Source organism: Laccaria bicolor, genomic scaffold, assembly GCF_000143565.1.
Source record: "Laccaria bicolor S238N-H82 LACBIscaffold_73 genomic scaffold, whole genome shotgun sequence".
Lineage (NCBI taxonomy): Eukaryota > Fungi > Basidiomycota > Agaricomycetes > Agaricales > Hydnangiaceae > Laccaria > Laccaria bicolor.
The window spans coordinates 6,297-24,283 of record NW_001889944.1 but is presented as its reverse complement, the minus strand read 5'-3'; the positions used below and the strand labels follow the sequence as shown (position 1 = coordinate 24,283).

The 17,987-nt window shown below is 47.4% G+C and overlaps 8 protein-coding genes across 8 annotated transcripts; 6 read left to right on the top strand and 2 right to left on the bottom strand.

Moving 5' to 3' along the window:
• Positions 1-1,255: 1,255 nt before the first annotated feature.
• Positions 1,256-2,299, top strand: LACBIDRAFT_334943 (uncharacterized protein; the record flags this gene model as incomplete). The annotated part of the gene is made up of 2 exons (XM_001889823.1): positions 1,256-1,331; positions 1,773-2,299. The coding sequence occupies 2 exons, from the start codon at positions 1,256-1,258 to the stop codon at positions 2,297-2,299; spliced, it is 603 nt and encodes a 200-aa protein (XP_001889858.1).
• Positions 2,300-3,445: 1,146 nt separating this feature from the next.
• Positions 3,446-4,999, top strand: LACBIDRAFT_334942 (uncharacterized protein; the record flags this gene model as incomplete). The annotated part of the gene is made up of 4 exons (XM_001889822.1): positions 3,446-3,939; positions 4,303-4,413; positions 4,634-4,699; positions 4,942-4,999. The coding sequence occupies 4 exons, from the start codon at positions 3,446-3,448 to the stop codon at positions 4,997-4,999; spliced, it is 729 nt and encodes a 242-aa protein (XP_001889857.1).
• A 662-nt stretch (positions 5,000-5,661) lies between these two features.
• Positions 5,662-8,994, top strand: LACBIDRAFT_316391 (uncharacterized protein; the record flags this gene model as incomplete). The annotated part of the gene is made up of 5 exons (XM_001889821.1): positions 5,662-5,858; positions 5,921-5,995; positions 6,049-6,568; positions 6,623-8,762; positions 8,816-8,994. 5 exons carry the CDS (start codon positions 5,662-5,664, stop codon positions 8,992-8,994), a joined length of 3,111 nt encoding a protein of 1,036 aa, XP_001889856.1.
• Positions 8,995-9,679: 685 nt separating this feature from the next.
• Positions 9,680-10,403, top strand: LACBIDRAFT_316390 (uncharacterized protein). The gene is made up of 2 exons (XM_001889820.1): positions 9,680-10,159; positions 10,212-10,403. Exons 1-2 carry the CDS (start codon positions 9,969-9,971, stop codon positions 10,234-10,236), a joined length of 216 nt encoding a protein of 71 aa, XP_001889855.1. The 5' UTR covers positions 9,680-9,968; the 3' UTR covers positions 10,237-10,403.
• Positions 10,404-10,464: 61 nt separating this feature from the next.
• LACBIDRAFT_256137 (mannos-6-phosphate isomerase) lies at positions 10,465-11,838 on the top strand (the record flags this gene model as incomplete). The annotated part of the gene is made up of 3 exons (XM_001889819.1): positions 10,465-10,605; positions 10,658-10,913; positions 10,973-11,838. The coding sequence occupies 3 exons, from the start codon at positions 10,465-10,467 to the stop codon at positions 11,836-11,838; spliced, it is 1,263 nt and encodes a 420-aa protein (XP_001889854.1).
• Positions 11,839-11,983: 145 nt separating this feature from the next.
• On the bottom strand, positions 11,984-12,683 carry LACBIDRAFT_241431 (coatomer protein; the record flags this gene model as incomplete). Its single annotated transcript, XM_001889778.1, has 3 exons — positions 11,984-12,134; positions 12,192-12,417; positions 12,503-12,683. The coding sequence occupies 3 exons, from the start codon at positions 12,681-12,683 to the stop codon at positions 11,984-11,986; spliced, it is 558 nt and encodes a 185-aa protein (XP_001889813.1).
• Positions 12,684-13,422: 739 nt separating this feature from the next.
• Positions 13,423-16,292, top strand: LACBIDRAFT_334938 (uncharacterized protein; the record flags this gene model as incomplete). Its single annotated transcript, XM_001889818.1, has 20 exons — positions 13,423-13,484; positions 13,623-13,676; positions 13,738-13,792; positions 13,849-13,897; positions 13,920-13,999; positions 14,054-14,103; positions 14,157-14,192; positions 14,249-14,352; positions 14,416-14,443; positions 14,503-14,602; positions 14,660-14,722; positions 14,745-14,790; positions 14,842-14,904; positions 14,960-14,983; positions 15,044-15,109; positions 15,159-15,241; positions 15,294-15,430; positions 15,488-15,536; positions 15,589-15,966; positions 16,029-16,292. The coding sequence occupies 20 exons, from the start codon at positions 13,423-13,425 to the stop codon at positions 16,290-16,292; spliced, it is 1,791 nt and encodes a 596-aa protein (XP_001889853.1).
• Positions 16,293-16,708: 416 nt separating this feature from the next.
• On the bottom strand, positions 16,709-17,204 carry LACBIDRAFT_316386 (uncharacterized protein; the record flags this gene model as incomplete). The annotated part of the gene is made up of 3 exons (XM_001889777.1): positions 16,709-16,922; positions 16,981-17,111; positions 17,178-17,204. The coding sequence occupies 3 exons, from the start codon at positions 17,202-17,204 to the stop codon at positions 16,709-16,711; spliced, it is 372 nt and encodes a 123-aa protein (XP_001889812.1).
• Positions 17,205-17,987: the final 783 nt, after the last annotated feature.

Genomic DNA, 17,987 nt, shown 5'->3' with positions numbered 1-17,987 from the left:
CTTCAGACCAGTCGATGTTTTCTTGATGCCATGTGGGAATGGCGTCATATGATGCTTGCATAAGCACGTCACTCATAAGTGTTAGAACACCCACTTACATCAGTGATCCTTTTAATATATTCCTACTAGCAGGTACTTAGACTGTACAGTAGGATTTACTACCTATCATAGCCTACAGAGGTTTGCACATACCTATATGAACCTATAGGACCCACAGAGACTACATAAATATGACCAAATTACAGCAAAAAAAACATTTTCCTGATGTGCAGACGTGCGTGCAGCACAACTACCTAAAATCACCCACTCAGTTACTATATGAATGAAAGACGGCATTTATCCTAAAACCACAATAGATACAGACACCGGAATTCACCAGGGTTGAATGTGGTCTGTGCCAGGAGGTGATCACTTTGACCACCCTCAGTGCGCACAAATCCATAGGCATAATTCCAAGTGCAATGGCACTGCACTCAAGAAGTGACAAATTATGTCATATACTAGGTATGTGTCGGAGTATACTACCATTTTCTCTCAGTTGCAATTTTGTGTATAATAATTCCCTACTATTTTGTGCTCAGGCTGAGAACACAACACACATTTCACCCCTCCACTTTACCTGCACCACTCAAATATTTGTCCCATTTGCTAGCATTCTTATCCTTCCGACCACATCTTTGCGCTTTCATAAAAAGCCTTGCTGTGATTTGTTATCGCTGAGCCATTTGGAATGCACGTGCTCTCTCCCACGACCCAACTGTACCAGTGCATTTCATGGATTTCTCTGATGACAGCCCCCTGTGCATGACACTCCTACTAGTACTCAGTGCTCAGCCCTCAGTGTTCAGTATTTTAACATTCAACATTCAACCTCAACATATCAGGATTTGTCATTGGTCCAACTCCTCAATTTGATAAACCTGATGACCCTCTTTCCATAGGTGAGCTTTTACCATCAAGCTCAATTTAACATGAAGTCAGAATATTTACTCAATTCAAGATAGTACCCCCATATTATCTTCCAAGCCAAAAATTCAAGACTTTTACACAATTCAGAATACCGTTGATGTTGCCTGTTGCCGTATTGATGAAGACATTGTGAAAATGGAAGGGGCCATCCGAGAGCTCAAGTCTCGCCACAATAGTTTAGCTGGCATATCGTGTCTCCCCCCTGAAATGCTCTCCAAGATATTTGTTTGCTGCGCAGCCACTTATGAGCCCCCACAGCTCAATATGGATTGGGTTAGAGTCACCCATGTCTCATGCCATTGGCAAACAGTGGCTATCGGTTGCCCTCACTTATGGTCAACCCTTGTTTTTGTGTGACCAAAGTGGGTGGAAGAGATGTTGAAGAGGTCCAAAATGGCCCCTCTAGTCATTGATGCCTGGTTTGGATACATGTGCCCAAAATCAACTGAAGGCATTGGACTTGAACCACATTTCCCGTGTACAGGAGTTCAACATAGTTGCCCTGGGCACATGGTTTGGAAAACTTTTCTCAAGTGTCCCAAAAGCAGTGCCCATGCTTCAAACCCTTGTGCTGTCTACTTCAACAGTGCATTCTTTTCATCACAACTACTCCATTTCTCCAGAACTCTTCAGTGATGACTCCTCTCAGCTCCGACACCTTGAACTAATATGTTGCAATATCAATTGGACATCCCACCTTCTCAGAGGTCTTACACACCTAAAAATCCACGATACTGCTCCAGGAACTAGACCATCTACACCCCTTTTTCTGGATGTTCTAGAGCAACTTCCAACACTTACAGTACTCAACTTAAAGGACACTCTTCCCCATGTTGCTGATGGCTCTTTGACAGTGACATACAAATGCAAGGTTGAACTTTGCTCATTGGCAAAATTACATCTCTCAGGCTCTGATTATGACTGCTCTGATGTATTGAGGCATCTATCTGTGTCATCCACTGCCACCCTCAAGCTATATTGCCAAAGCACAGCAGTCTCTGATGCTGATTTCTCCAGTATCCTGACCTTTGTCAGTGGCTTCTGGGAACCAACAGCTATCATATTGAGTGCTGCAAAACCACCCATCTGCAGTCTCAAAATCATGGGCAATGATTCAATGGGCTTCAGTTTACAAGCCTGGTCTACCATGTTGTCATTTGAAAGATTATCTGATCTGCTGCCTATAGTGTTTGAAAGTCCAGTTCGGTCCGGTTTTTTGATGCCCAGAGGTGTTAACCGTAACCATAACCGGTCTGCCTTTTCCCCAGAAGTCAAAAGACCAGACCGGACTGCAAAAAGACTGCAGACCGCGGTTTTTTGCGGTCTATAGACCGGTTTCGGTTGGCATCAGTTTTAACCGGTTTATGACCGGTCTTTAGGCCAATATTTTAATATTATGAATCGGTAAATTTATTAACATCTCTAATAGCTTCAAAACGAGCCCAAGAACGTTAAATTCCGTTAGGAATTGGTGCTTCTATAAAATAAGTCTGGTACATCTATTATTCCCAAAAGTAATTTACATTTTAATTCATATCTCTCTCGTTTTTTTTACCAAATCGTACGTTTTTGGGTGCGTTTTAAAGGGTATTTAAGGGGCTACAAAAGACCGGTCCAAACCGGTCAAGACCAGTTCACGTTAACCGGTTTTTTTGCGGTCTTTTCATTTCAAAAATAAAAGACCGTAACTGCAGGTCCGGTCTTTTGCGGTCTTGGTCCGGTCTGGTTACGGTCTTTTTCCAGTCACAAGACTGGACTTCCAAACACTAGCTGCCTAGTGTTTAAAGGTTCAGTCCATAGGACTGCAAAAAGCTGGTGGACTGAACTGAACTGGACCATGGACCGGTCTTTTTTTCGGTTGCAGTTGCCCCAATTTGGGGTTGGTCCAGTTGCCGGTTGCCTCATTTCGAAAATCTTTTAAAACTGTTCAAAGGCCGGTTTTAATCGGTTGCAACCAGTTAAATGGTCACGTGCGTTACATACCCTTGTAACCACATTTATTACCTTTTATTGGGTTTTTGTTTCATCAAAAACAGTTAAGAATTGAGAAAGATATAACCAAATCCATATTTTACCCAAGTCTCTAGGAGATGTAATTCGGTTTCAGTCATAGCTATGTCAAATCTTCATTAAATCTCTTAAAAATTGGTAGAATGACGGGTATTTACATGCTTTACTATTTTATAGAACCTGTTTATTTTTCAGAGTAATAATAGTTGAGATACAAATGGTTTATATTGATATAATAAATTATACGCAAAAAAACCGGTCTGGATCGGTCTGAACCGGCTCCATAGACTGCAAAAGACCGGTCCTAGGTGGTTCGGTTCAGTTCCCTCAATATATTGGTCAGTCCTAGACTGGTTGCGGTCCACGGTTGCGTGTTTTGGGGACAAAAAACCGGACTGAACTGAACTTGCAAACACTGCTGCTGCCTTCCATTGATTTGGGTTTCCACTGGTCTTCAACCATTAGTATGCCCCGAATTTGGAACAAGGTAATTGGAGAGACTTGTGCTGCTTTACCTTTGGAGCAGCTCGCCTCATTGGACGTTTCTGCAAGCCAGATGACAGAACAAATGTGGTTGAGGAGGTTTGGGAAGCTTACACATCTTAGATCAATATGTGCACAAGGAATGGCCATACACATGCTTCTCTCAGCCATGATTGCTGAGCCTGGTATAACCACCAGTGCAAGTGTGCCTACAAATTCATTGACACAGAATCACTCATGCAATCAGAGAAAGATGCCACCCACAGTCTACTTTCCCTCCCTGCACCATCTTACAATTGAAGACACAAGTTTTGATATAGATTATGATCACGAATCAGCTGAGTTGGAGGGTTTGAAGGACTGCCTGATGGAACATAATGAGAGGAAGGCTGAAGTGCGCAAGCTGACGCTTTCTCAATGCCATCGTCTGACGGCAGAGCATGTTGACAAACTTGAAGAAATTGTTGTTGATGTGATGTGAGATGGGTTGGAGATAGGCTTCACAGACTCAGATGTCAGTGAAGATGATTATGGTGGATTCATGGGGGACTCAGATATCGATGATCATTATCACATTTATGATGGCTTTGATTGGGATGACTACTTCTCTTCTTTCCCTTTCTGAAGCCCTGTACTGGGCATAGAGTTTAAAATGGTCTTTCAGAGACTCAATTCAGGCTGAACATTGAACATTTGTACAATATTGAATGAACACCGCTGTCATTTACAAGTCCCATTGAAGTTCAAACAGACACTGCACACTGGCAAGTCCTGCTACATTTTGACCTCAACCTCCATCAGGCCTGGCAAATCAATTTGACTTGACACTCATGATACCAGCAAATGGTGTTATGTTCCTCCCAACAAATTGCAAATATTTCAGGTTGGGACTAGGCAGACTCCAGCTCTGCAGCAGCACAGCATGTATCCCTTCTTTCCCCATTTCAATCTGTGTGTCTACAAACACTGACGTGAGGTAGCTTTCAACTGGGCAGATGTATGGTCCACAATCAACATCTGTTACTACACATAATCTTTCTAAGTCCAAACTTTGGGTCATAGATTGAGGTCCTCCCCTTTACTGCCCTCCCCTCAACATTGACCAATACCCCATTCATCGCCTTGATCTAAGATTCACTTATGGTGATAGAATACTTATGACATTTTTCAGGCATATCATCATGATGTGTATGAACAGATCTCGCTTCATCTCCCAGATTGCCAAGGGGGCATTATTGTAAGCAGACCCTAGGATGCACAAAGGACCACCTAAGCCAAAAGGCAGAATAACTGAGAAGTTATATTCTCAGCCAGTGCATCCTATATATGATACAGTATGGGAACTGTAGTAATCATGCCATGATTACAATTATACACTTCAGCAAAGAAGAGAGTTTAGTGCACACCAGGATTTGTGTACTCAGCCAGATCACCTGGAAAAGTTCAACCTAGGACCATCTATGATGATGTACATAACAGATGTGGTGCCTACGGGTACCTATACTGTACCATTTCGATCAATTCGGCAGTCACATGACTTTTTTGTGTTTTCGATAAATCTCAAAAAATCGGACAAATCGAGAAAAAATTAAATCTGGGGTCAAAAAAAATCGGTGTTATGCGTTACTGCCGAATTGATCGAAATGGTACAGTATACTATGCCCTATCAGTACTTCGGCAGACCCTCTCAGTCGGCACTTTCCTGATCTCAGACTTTCCACAAAACATCTTGCCACGAAATTTGATACAGGGCCTCCTGGGTATAATCCAATCTAACTCCGCTTTTTTTCGTCAAAAAAAAACGAAGAATTGGCGAAGTTCTGTTTTTTGACCAGTCACGGTCTGTCACGTTCATCCGCCAAAAAATGTGACATTTGTGACCGCCGACTGAGAGGGTCTGCCGAAGTACTGATATAGCATAGTATCGGGGGTCAACCTAATTGTTGGGCGAGTGCAGGTGCCGTTTGGAATGCACGTGCTTTCTCCCACGACCCCGACTGTACCAGTGCATTTCACGGATTTCTCCGATGACGTCCCCCTGGTCGTGCGCATAGGTAGTCCCATTTAGCAAGAATCACGTGATCTATGTTCACGGAATCACCGCAAGGCCATATTCTTTGAGCTCACACACGACGAACAAGCACCGCCCTTCTTCCCCCTTCTTTCTGAGTTTGATACCATTCCCTCTGACGACGCACCATGTCTGCGCGCCGCCAGCCTTCAACCACTTCTCTATCCAAATATGTCCGAGCTAGCACTCCGGACTTACAACCACGATCACTTGATTTCTGCAACGCATTTTGGGGCTTGGGCGATGGTGGCGTCGATGTACTTTTTGCACGCATGCGGGGGGCTGCGAGGACGGTTGAGGAGTTGAAGAATTTTTGGAAGGAGAGGTGCGTTGGAGTAGGTTCTCAAAGCTGGTTATGGAGCTCACACACCCTTGCGTATGCTTTAGGGCAGCGATCGAGGAAGATTATGCCAAACGTTTAACCAAATTGTCGAAAATGGTTTTGGGAAGGGATGAAATTGGGTAGGTTGGGCTTTGTAGACTTGAAGTTGTAGTGCTAACACTTTCCTCTCCAGAGAATTACGCAATTCTATGAACGCCGTCAAAGTCGAGACTGAGCGCCAGTCCGGTTTCCACCTTAGCCTTGCGCAGCAAATACGCAATGATTTGGAGTCCCCCGCAGCTGCGTTTTACACGCGGCAACTCCAACACAAGAAAGTCGCCCAGGCGGCCATCGAGAAGGACTTTAAAACGAAACAGACGCAAGAGACCTACGTGACCAAAGCGCGCGAGAAATACGAAGCGGACTGCATGCGGATCAATTCATACACGGCGCAGTCATCGTTGGTACAGGGAAAGGACCTGGAGAAGATTCATATAAAACTGGAACGTGCACAACAGACTGTACAAACCAATGAGCGCGACTTTGCCAACTTTTCCAAAGCCTTGCAAGATACGGTGCACAAGTGGGAGCAGGCTTGGAAGGTGTTTTGTGATCAATGCCAGGATTTGGAGGAAGAGCGCATGGAGTTTATGAGGGACAACATGTGGGCGTATGCCAATTGTGTATCTACCGTTTGTGTTGCGGATGATGAGGTGAGTGATTGCTTATCTTGTGTTCCCCAACATACACTGACCAAGATTTGCAAGTCTTGTGAAAAAATGCGTCTTGCTTTGGAACGAATGGAGGCCGAAAAAGACATGGAAAACTTTGTACACAATTATGGGACTGGCAATCAAATCCCAGACCCTCCTGCTTTTGTCAATTATAACACATCTGATGCCGTCCCCTCCTCTTCGTCACGACCCACATTTCGTCCTGCCCAGTTTGTGCGAGCCACACAGAGAGAGCTACCTCTGCGGAACACCGTGGAGCCTGATTTGGACGAGCCAGTCGTCAACACTGCAGGGATAGGCGCTGGAGGAGGCGGGCGACGATCAGAACTTTATACCGAGCCTCCTGATCTTACTCGCAGACCCACGCAGAGTAGGGCGCAGGCCCAGCAAGCGGTATATGTCAATGGAACTCATAACAATCAACCTGCCTACGGTGCACCTGCCCCAGGGCCCACCGGGCAACCTCCTCAAAGAAAACCTACTTATGCTTCGCAGGCGCCGTCACAGACGTCCCAGCGCATCCTCCAAGATCCTCACGCCGAAACTATTGACCCTACTGCCGAAACGTACATCAAGGTAGGCAATAACGCGTATAAAGTTGACTTGTCGAAAGACCCACAACAACAAGGCCGGATTAAAGCACCTTCACCGTCTATTCGTTCCAACGCATCATCTCCAGTCAAGCCCATTGGTAACGGATCCACCACCGTTGATCCTCTCGCGAAGCAGTTGGAAGAGCTACAGAACGCGGTTTCGTCAACTGGTAGTGTTCGAAGAAACACAGTCAATAGGCCTAGTATGGCTGCACAAGCACAGGAACAAAGACCCTCCTCTCGTCCTCGTACATCTCCAGGACCTTCTACTACACTTTCTCCCCCTCCAACCAGCACAAGCCTGGCGGGCGGTTCCAACTTGCAAAGTACCAGCCCCGCCCCGGTTCGTGATTACCGTAATTCAGCAGAAGTGGTTGTGGGCACGCATCCAGCAGCAGCAGCGGCTGCATCTCGACCTGCGTCTCCTAATCCTCCCACTGCGGCGTTCATGGTTCCTAGACCCACCACGCCTTCTGGGTCAGAGGTTGTCCAAGAGGTGTTGGCTGATTATCACCAGTCTTTGCCTGGAGAGCGGAAGTCGCTTAGTCGGCAGGGTAGCAGAAGGGGAAGTTTTTCAGTGCAGCCTGGTCAGCAGAATCCGCCACAGCACCAATCTAACTTGAGTCACGGCCAGAATTTGGCGCGGCCTCCTAGTACGGGACACGCCGGAATTGGTGCGCATGGTTCACGCAGTAATAGTCCTCAACCGCAATCTCGCGGACCAAGTCCCGCGCCTGGTAGCGTAATGAACTCGTATATCGCTCCACCTCCTCAAGGAATCGTTCGTGCGCCTAGTCCAAACGCTGTGGGTATTGTGCTTGACCCCAGTGGAAGAGTGTTGCATGATGATATGGCGCATGGGTATCAACAGCAACAGCAACATCAGCAGCGGCCTCAGCAGCAGCAACAACAGCGGCCTGGCCCACCACAGCAGCAACAGATTCAGCCTCAGTATAACCCTCCCATCGTTCCTCAACAACAACAGCCGCAAGCACGCCGATCGAGTTACATGTCTGTTCCTCCCCCTCAGCAGCAAGCATATGCCGTTACACCCCCTCCACCAACACTGTACCAAGCGCCTCCACCACAAGCGAGTTACATCCAGCCTCCTCCCCCCGTTCAGCCTTCGTATACGCCTTCTCCTGTTCTGTATCAGCCTGCGCCTGTGCCCCAGCAGCAGCAGACTGCGTATCAGATGACGCCTGCACAGGCTGGTTCTTATAGTGCGGGTGTCAATGGTGTTGGTGTTGGGCGGGGTGCGCCTGGGTATTATCAGCCGCAGCAGCAGCAGTTGGCGCCTGTTCAACAGCAGCAGCAGTTGGCACCTGTTCAGCAGCAGCAGCAGCAGAGGCAGTTGCAGCCTCAGCAACGGTTGCAACAGCCTCAGCAGCAGCAGCAACTGCAACCTCAGCAGCAGCAACTACAACCTCAGCAGCAGCAAAGACAAGGAGGTTATCAGCCACAACAGCAGCAGCAGCAGCTTGGGTATCGAGATCCTAGCCCCGTAGGCCGGTCACCCTCACCTCAACCGCCTCCCCCAGGTCAAACGACGGAAGATGGTGATCAGATTCTCTTCTACGGTATCTATCACCCTCCTTTTGCTTTCTATTGATGCTGACACCACTTTCAACAGTAAAAGCGCTGTACGAATACGCTGCTACCATTGAAGAAGAGTTTGATTTCCAAGCAGGGGACATTATCGCTGTTACGTCCACCCCGGAAGATGGGTGGTGGAATGGGGAGCTCCTTGATGAAGCGCGGAGACAGCCGGGAAGGAATGTGTTCCCTAGCAATTTCGTTTGCCTTTTCTAGTTTCTTCTTTCTTTTGTGTTTTCTACCTGTCTTTTTTGTTTTTGTTTTTTTCAGCTGATGATGACTCGCGCATTTTATGATCCATCTACGATGACTACTCTTGGTATTGGAACTGACTGATCACACGACCTCTCTCTGGCATTTCCCATTGTTCCACACTCTCGTATTATTGATATCACACTTTTTTTTTTCTCTTTCTCATTGCTTTCACTCGTTCTCGCTCGTTTGTACCAGTACACGTAGTGGTGTTATGTGTAAGTAGTTCGGCGTACATGCTCCTCCATTGAAACTTTTACCGAGGGTGAGGGAATGGGGAATGGGTCTACCGGGGCGTCTACTTACTGCTCGGACCCTGCACGTCAGTCAGGTGCTATGTACAGTGCCTTGCATAATGCTTTGCAGCGTGAATTTTTTGAAATTGTATTTGGCTGTGTTTAAACTGGTCCTGAGATGTCACATTCAGGCTTATTCCGGACAGAGATCATTTCGTTGGGCCTTAGTTGTGACATATCAGGTTCACTACAAATATAATCAAATACGATTTGAAAAAATTCATGCTGCAAAGCATTATGCAAGACACTGTAAGGCTTTGGCTAAACCTGGAAACAAAAGAAGCGGAAGGGTGATATAATGTCTGGTATGGACAGTCGAAATGCTTCCTTGTCTCGCTCTCACATCGGCGTCGGCCTTGCTCATTTCTCTCTACGCGGCCAGAACACGCACATTTCGCCGACCCCCGCTTGATTGAGAGGCGTTTATTTAAATAAAGAGACAGCCCCGATCAGACCGTAAGTACGCCCGCTACTGGTGCTGTATACACACAACGTGGTCGTTTCTAGAAACGTCAACGATTTGAGGCGAACAATTACAAGAGTCGCCCACTACCACCACCACCACCACCACGTCTACTGTTTATTCTCCAATCTCTCAAGTCTTTCTTTTTTTCGAATTCGCGTTCTCACCCACCTCATAATATGCGCGCCGCCACGGATCTATACGAACACCCCGCCCTCACCTCTTCAGAAGTATGGGGAAGCTCGGACCAGACGTGCTCAGACAAGACACGCGTTTTTTCGGTGCTTGGCGCATTGTCGCTTGCTGCTGCTGCGTCGTCTGTAGCGGTGTATCAGTATTCGGGAGTTGTCACTAAATCGATACAGGGGAGGTGAGTTGTGCTTCCGCGTATGATTGGCGGTTGCTGATACGCGGTTGGATAGTCATCTATTGAGGAATCTGCTATAGCACTGGCAGCGGCTTTGCCATATCATCCATCACGTTCTATTTCTCCTCTTTTCGACCTGTATTTCTCGCCCATCTGAGACGTAGTTATCTGTTGTTGTAATTGTTGTACCCGTGTAACCTCCTCTCTCATTGAACGCACTTCAAGCTCCGAGCAGCGCCACCAACTCTCCCCATGACGTCCATCACAGCTATCCAGAGTGAACTCACTACCCCTTGCCACCAAAACTCATGTCTGTCTTCAAGATCCACCCAACAATGCAACAATATGACTGGGGCAAATCAGGCTTTACGTCCGTCGTCGCTCAGCTCGCGGCTGCGTCGGGCGTGCCGTCGTTGAAGGATATCGATGAGAGGAAGCCTTACGCTGAGGTACCCCCCTCTCCTTTTCAAATTAACATTCAATTAATGAATGCACAAATAGCTATGGATGGGCACCCACCCAACCTCCCCATCCCTCGTCCTATCCACCCATGAAACCCTCTCATCCCACCTCGCAGCCCACCCCGAACTAATGGGTCAAAAGGTGATTCGCCGATTCGAATCACAAGGCGCGGAGAGGGGGAACCTACCCTTCTTGTTCAAGATCTTGTCCATTGGGAAGGCGTTGAGTATACAAGCTCATCCTGATAAGCAAACAGCGGAGGAGTTTCATAAGAGGTTGCCGGGGATTTATAAAGGTGTGTGTTTTAGCTCATTGGATGGACGGGGATTGATGACGAGGATTGGGGTGGCATAGATGATAACCATAAACCAGAAATGGCCCTCGCCATCACGCCGTTCCGCGCTTTGTGTGGGTTTCGGCCGCTCAATGAGATAGCAGCGTATCTGCGTTCGACGCCGGAGCTCGCAGCGCTTATACCGCATGATGTCCTAACTGCGTTTCTCGACATATCATCATCACCATCCAGCAACACGCCCAAAGAGAAAAGCGCACTGAAAGCCCTCTTCGGAGCATTGATGACTACACCAGAAGAGAAAGTAAAATCCCAGCTCGACATACTCGTATCGCGGTACCACTCCACCCTTCCACCACCCAACGATAAAGAAATAGTAGATCTGGTACTACTACTATCCTCTCAATACCCAAACGACATCGGCATCTTCTGCGCCTTTCTCCTAAACCACATCCACCTCTCCCCAGGCAACGCCATCTTCCTCGGCGCAGGCGAACCGCATGCCTATCTATCAGGGGACTGCATTGAATGCATGGCTAATTCAGATAACGTCATTCGAGCGGGCTTGACTCCGAAATTGAGGGATGTGGAGAGGTTGGTGGGGTGTTTGACGTATGAGGCTGGGGAGGGGCGCAGGCATGCGGTTACCCCGAGAAAATGGGAGGGGGGTCAGGGTGAGTGGTATGATCCCCCTGTTCCGGAGTTTGCGGTGCTTGTTGGGAAGGTGGGGGAAGGGAAGGAGGAGAGGTGGGGTGTGGTTGGGGGGCCGTCGATTGTGCTTGTGTCGGAGGGGAGGGGGGAGGTTGTGTGGGATGGCAGGATGGAGGTTGGGAAGGGGGATGTGTTTTTCGTTGGGGCGGGGACGGAGGTTTTGCTAAGGGGTGGTGAGGAGGAGATGGTCCTTTATAGGGCTTTTGTGGAGGTTTAGAAGCAGGAGGAATATGGACTCTAGAAAGATTAAAAATTGTATTTTAGTTCGGACGGATTTGAATAGTGCTGTCATCTTGCGAACAATCCATCTTCCATTAGCACACAGCGACTCATAAATGACGGGGGAATACACAACAACGATTCTACAACTGTCCTATCCTCTGTTGCATCTTCTCCTTCACGGTCTGATACGCGCTCATGATCGTTTGTTCGTTGATGACTATTTCCGTCGTGTCGGGGCGCGGTCTGCTAACGCGCGAAGCGATGGCTGTGGCGTCTGTGTCTACGATGATTCTACGCCATTCAACTTCCGTTAGTCTCACACCAAGAAGAAGGAACAGAAACACCCACCCATCATCTATCGTCTCATCCAAACACAGCAGGACCAAATCCAAATTCTCCAACACCCCTCGTTTCTCCAACGAATTCCGGAGAAGCATGGTGAGCGCGTCGGTGAGGGAGGTTAGCGCCGTTGAGATCATCAGGTCGTTCTCTGTTGGGCCCGCGATGAAGTAGAGGATGAGGTCTAGGGAGTGTTTGTATAAAGCCAAGTGGGAGTCGTATAGAATTATGTCGCCTACATCCCCCCAGGTGTCAGTGTCAGTGAAATTGAATACTACTGAGAAATGGATGGATGGAAGGGAGAAGAGAACGCGACGCACCCCCAGCTTTCTTCGTCTTCGCCCACAGACCCTTCTCAAACGCCTTTTGGTCTTTCAACGTCGGCCATTCTTTGCTTTCGCCCTGAGGGTGGCTTTTTGGGCGGTAGTATTTTGCGAGTACGCGGTTGCCTTCTGTGTCGAGGATGATGAAGGCTTGGATGCTGTAGAGGGAGAGGTTCATCTGCGGGTTGGTCGTTGTTGTTGGTGTTGTTGTTGGAGGCGGCGGCGGGGGAATCAAGCTCGTTGAAGGTTATCCGTGCGCGTGAGCTTGGGCTCGACGGTGAGCTCGACGTGTTGGGAGGGATGAGCGTGGTAGGTGGCTGTGCTCATTCTCACATTTGAAGCCTCAATCTAACATCTAACATCAATCTAACATGGACACTGGACAGCGAGTTAATCGACATTGTTCCGCTATCGCCAACGCGGCCATAGAGTGGTCATCAAGAGGAAAACGAAATGATGATTCGTCAGAAGCGATTGGGGTTAAGAACGTGCGCTCTGGCTTTTTGGGAGGCGGCATTATTTATCCGTTGCTTTGCAACAGGTGCGTACATCTGTATGTATGGTCTGTAGGAGTTTTCAAGTTGACCTGGTATAGTTCAGCAGGCCTTGTGAGCAGCAGAAGATCAAGTATCACAGCACCCATAATTCTCCTTCCCACTCCGCGGCTAGAAGCATCCTCTTCTTCATTTACCATCAAGTACACACTCTACTGAAAACGCCAAGCTTCTCGCAGACGCCCCCGTCATCGTTCCTGACATCCGCCCAGCATGGAATCGCGAACCACGTTCCCCATCCTCCTGCATCCAATCCATATGGCGCACAGTCTATTTATATACCCCTCCTACACCGTACCGCTGGCCTTATAAGCTTTGGCTTTTCGAGTCTCCAAAGCACCCCCTAGGTCCAATCCCACCACCATGAGGTCCCTCTCAGGCTTGCCGTTATTGGCCTTCCTCTCAGTTCTGTCCGTGGCCAACGCGTGCGCAGACGGGGACGACCATGGGCATACCCATGCTGCGCGACATGTAACTGCACCAGCACCAGTACCAGCAAAGTTGACTCCCCCGTCGAGGCCGTTGGAGTGGGGTGATATTAACATCATCCATACTACCGATAGCCATGGCTGGCTTCTTGGGCATCAGAAATCTTCGTTCCCAGAGCCGAATTACAGGTCTGTTTGTTAGATAGATTCAGTGTGGAATGTAAAGTAAAGCTGACGGTTCATTGAACAGCGGTACCTTTGGTGATTTCGCGTCTTTTGTGTCGCACATGAAGGAAATTGCTAAAGTACGTGTTTTTTCTTCTTTTTCCTTTGCGGGTTGTGTTGAGTCTTTTTTGTTTAGAAACGCGATGTGGACCTTTTGTTGGTTGACACGGGTGATCTCCACGATGGTGAGTCGTTTGTTCACTCCAGATGCCTATCTGTCTTCATGCATCTACGAAGGAACTGGCCTTATCGACGGATACCCTGCCGGCGGCATAGACGCTCATGATGTGTGTACCCCCTTATTGCCTGTGAAAATAACTTTCTGATCGGTTGATTCATAGGCGAACGAGTTCTTCAAAAAATTGCCTTATGACGTTCTTGCCATTGGAAAGTATGTCATTTGCTCAAAGTATTTTCAACTTAAATGCTCAAGGAACGTTTCAGCCACGAGCTGTACACCTACAACAATACTCTTGACATGTACGTTCTCTCTACATACGCTAGCCCATGGGTTCTGACCGGTGGCTCGGAAATAGGTACAAGAACTTCGCACCGAGGTTCAATGGACGATACCTCTCCTCCAACGTCAACATCACCGTTGTGAACGAGCATGGTCAACTCCAAAGTGTCCCTGTTGGCAGTAAGCATTCTCCTCATACGTGCACTTGAAAAAAGAATCTCAATCAAAGCTTCGCAAATGTAGGCCGTTTCGCAAAATTCAAGACGAGGAAGTACGTTTTGCCCCGTTTTTCACGGCCGTTATTCGTCGATTGATAGGGTGATTTTATAGAGGCAAACAAGTCACTGCCCTCGGCGTTCTCTACAATTTCACTGGGAACGACAAGAATACCACTGTTCAAAAGGTGGCGGATATGGTCAAGGAAGCTTGGGTATGGCCTGTCATTGCTCAGTGGAAGCCAACTCATTCATTTGCGTCGTTTATGTAGTTCGCTGATGCTATCAAAGCCGAGCCTGACTTTTTCTTGCTCACTGGGTTAGTCTTGATCTATGTGTGTGTATTGCCTTTTGGAGGACTCAGGTCTTTGGAACAGACATATGCCTATTGCCCGTGACAATTGTAAGAGAACATTGGTACGCTTGCGTGTTCGCTGACGTTTTGAACTTTCAGGGCCACTTGTGTACAATGCCATTCGTGCCATTCATCCCCTTACGCCTATTCTTATTCTTGGTGGTGAGTGCTTCCTCTGTGCAATGTTGAAGAACTCGAGGGGTAATGATGTTTGTAGGGCATACCCACATTCGCAATTGCCGTAAGGATTTTGTTTGGTTTGGTTGGAATGCATCAGCTGATATTGAGAATATGCTCATAGTTCAGATGGATGGTCGCTCGATGTCGTTGGAGAGTGGACGATACATGGAAACCATTGGTTGGATGAGTAAGTTTGTTATTTTAATACGCTTTCTTTCATACTTACACGCACGAAGGCGCCAAGCTTGATAAGAAAGGAAGCACGAAGAACATTACTTTCAGCAGGCGATACCTCGATCCAAATCGTGTCACATTCGAGGTTCGTCAGCTCACGTATTTCAGTCAACGTTTAAGAGCTCATGTTTGTATAGTACCATACTCAACGCAATGTGCACAACTTTGACACCTCCAGCGGCCAATCCATCGATTCTGGCCTTGAGAAATTGTCAAAGAAATTCGACTTGTCTTTCCAGTTTGGAACGGCACCTCATGATTTCACAATCAGCCAGTATGTCTCTTTTCGTTGAGCACACCCAAGGACGTTTGCTAACAAAGATATCGGCAGGTCGCCATACCCATCCAACAACTCCTTGCTTTCATTGTTCATCGAGAACGTACGTCGTTAGCGCCTTGGCGTGTCCGCCCAACTGACCTTTTCGCAACCAGGCCGTCCCAGTCGCGCTGGCCATCAACAACACCCGCGCCTCCATCCCCAACATTATGATCACCAACTCTGGCTCCCAACGCTTCGACGTCTACGCTGGCCCTTTCACCAAGAACGACCAACTCACAGCGTCGCCCTTTGCCGATGCGTTCCTGTACATCGCCGACATACCTGCCTCCATCGCCAAGCAGGTTCTCCCGACTTTGAATAAAGCTGGCTCGAACCAGCGACGCGAGTTGGAGGAGAGGGAGCGGGAGATGTATGGGAGGGGACATGTTGATACGGTTTATATGAGGTGGTTGGAGGAGATGGATAAGAGGAATGATGGGATTGATAGGAGGGCGGCTCAGAACCTTACTCTGGGATACGTCACTGCGGATGTACGTCTTTTCTTTTCTTTTCTTTTCTCCTCGTCATCACCCATATCAATTTTTTTTCTTAGAGCTGTCCAGGCGTAGGAGACGACACCCCTCACGCCCCACTACCCTTCTTCTCATCCCCACCCTTCATCGGCTCGCAGGTCCCGAACGTGTCTGACGATACGCCCATTGACCTTGTCTTTGTGGACTTTATTCAAGCGCAGCTGTTGCAGATTTTGAACTCGGTGCAGACGAGTAAGAGTTATACTACGGGGGATGTGAAGACGTACAGTCCGATTTTGGCAAATGCTGCGCTTGGGTTGTATGCACAGAAAGTTTGGAATTAGATACTGATAGCGTCACGTTTGTCCTTCGGTGGAATGTATATATTGAGTCGTCGCGTCGTTTGACAATCTTAAAACGAGAGGGTCTATTTACTAATAGTCCTCTCATCGTAAATCGTTGAAACTTGTAAAAGCAAAAAGTAGTTAAGTATAGCAAGCGGCACTGTTTAACGAGTGCTCGTCAATTGTTGTGGAAGACAATAAAATCACGATTGACATTGTGCCAGTTCTAGTTGTAAATCACAACATGAATCGGTCAAGCTGAACTACGATGTGGTCAATCGCAAGTAACATAGTCAGACCTCCTGGCTTTGCCGACCTTGGACCTTGAGAGTCGCGTGTAAGTATATTGATGTCGTTCACTTCTTCGGCTCAAACCCGATCAGCTCCGACGTTAGAAAAAACCACACCACCAGATACTAGCAGATACTGCTACTGAGATCTGGACTTAAAGATGCTACGCTCACCTTGTTCGTAGGAAGCTCACTTTGGTCTGCCCCTTGATTTTGCTGACATTCCAGAAGTTGTTGTACTGGAAACTGTGGCGATGTTGCAATGATAGTCTTGCGAAGTTTATAAGAGTATCGATGTTTTATGATAAATGAGACCAGAGCTCCCTTCTTGACAAAAACTCTAATGTCTTGTGAGTAAAAAGTCATATTTGAGATTGATTTGAGAATGTATGTCGGACCTAGGTGAGTTTTCATTCCAAGTGGGATTAGAACTTAGGCAGAAGTCTATTTCCAAAACCTTTTCGTGTACGCCGGAGATTTGGACGTTGACCGATGCATGAGGAATCGGGTTTCCTGGCAGCGAGAGGCCCTGCGCAGTTAAAACTGTGCTTTCGTAAGGTATATGGTTTGTAAAGTGGCAGAATGAGACACTCACTCTGAATTTGGATAGGAATTTTGTCATCCCCGTGTTGAATAGTCGAGGCGGACCGGCAACTCCGGTATGCCGATCCCGTGCATACGCGCACGTACTAGTCTCATATAGGACACTGTTAGTGTTTGAAAGTCCGGTTCGGTCCGGTTTTTTGATGCCCAGGGGCGTTAACCGTAACCGTAACCAGTCTACCTTTTCCCCAGAAGTCAAAAGACCAGACCGGACCGCAAAAAGACTGCAGACTGCGGTTTTTTGCAGTCTATAGACCGGTTTCGGTCTGCATCGGTTTTAACCGGTTTATGACCGGTCTTTAGGCCAATATTTTAAAATTATGAATCGGTAAATTTATTAACATCTCTAATAGCTTCAAAACGAGCCCAAGAACGTTAAATTCCGTTAGGAATTGGTGCTTCTATAAAATAAGTCTGGTACATCTATTATTCCCAAAAGTAATTTACATTTTAATTCATATCTCTCTCATTTTTTTACAAAATCGTACGTTCTTGGGTGCGTTTTAAAGGGTATTTAAGGGGCTACAAAAGACCAGTTCACGTTAACCGGTTTTTTTGCGGTCTTTACATTGCAAAAATAAAAGACCGTAACCGCAGGTCCAGTCTTTTGCAGTCTTGGTCCGGTCTGGTTACAGTCTTTTTCCAGTCACGAGACTGGACTTCCAAACACTAGAAACTGTAGATAGTTATAGTAGTTTGTAGTACATTCTAGTTACATATGTTTGTAGTATATAAGGGGGACTGAGAGTCCCCAAATTCATTACCTTCTCACTTAACCACTACCCCTCGTACTCGCTGCTCC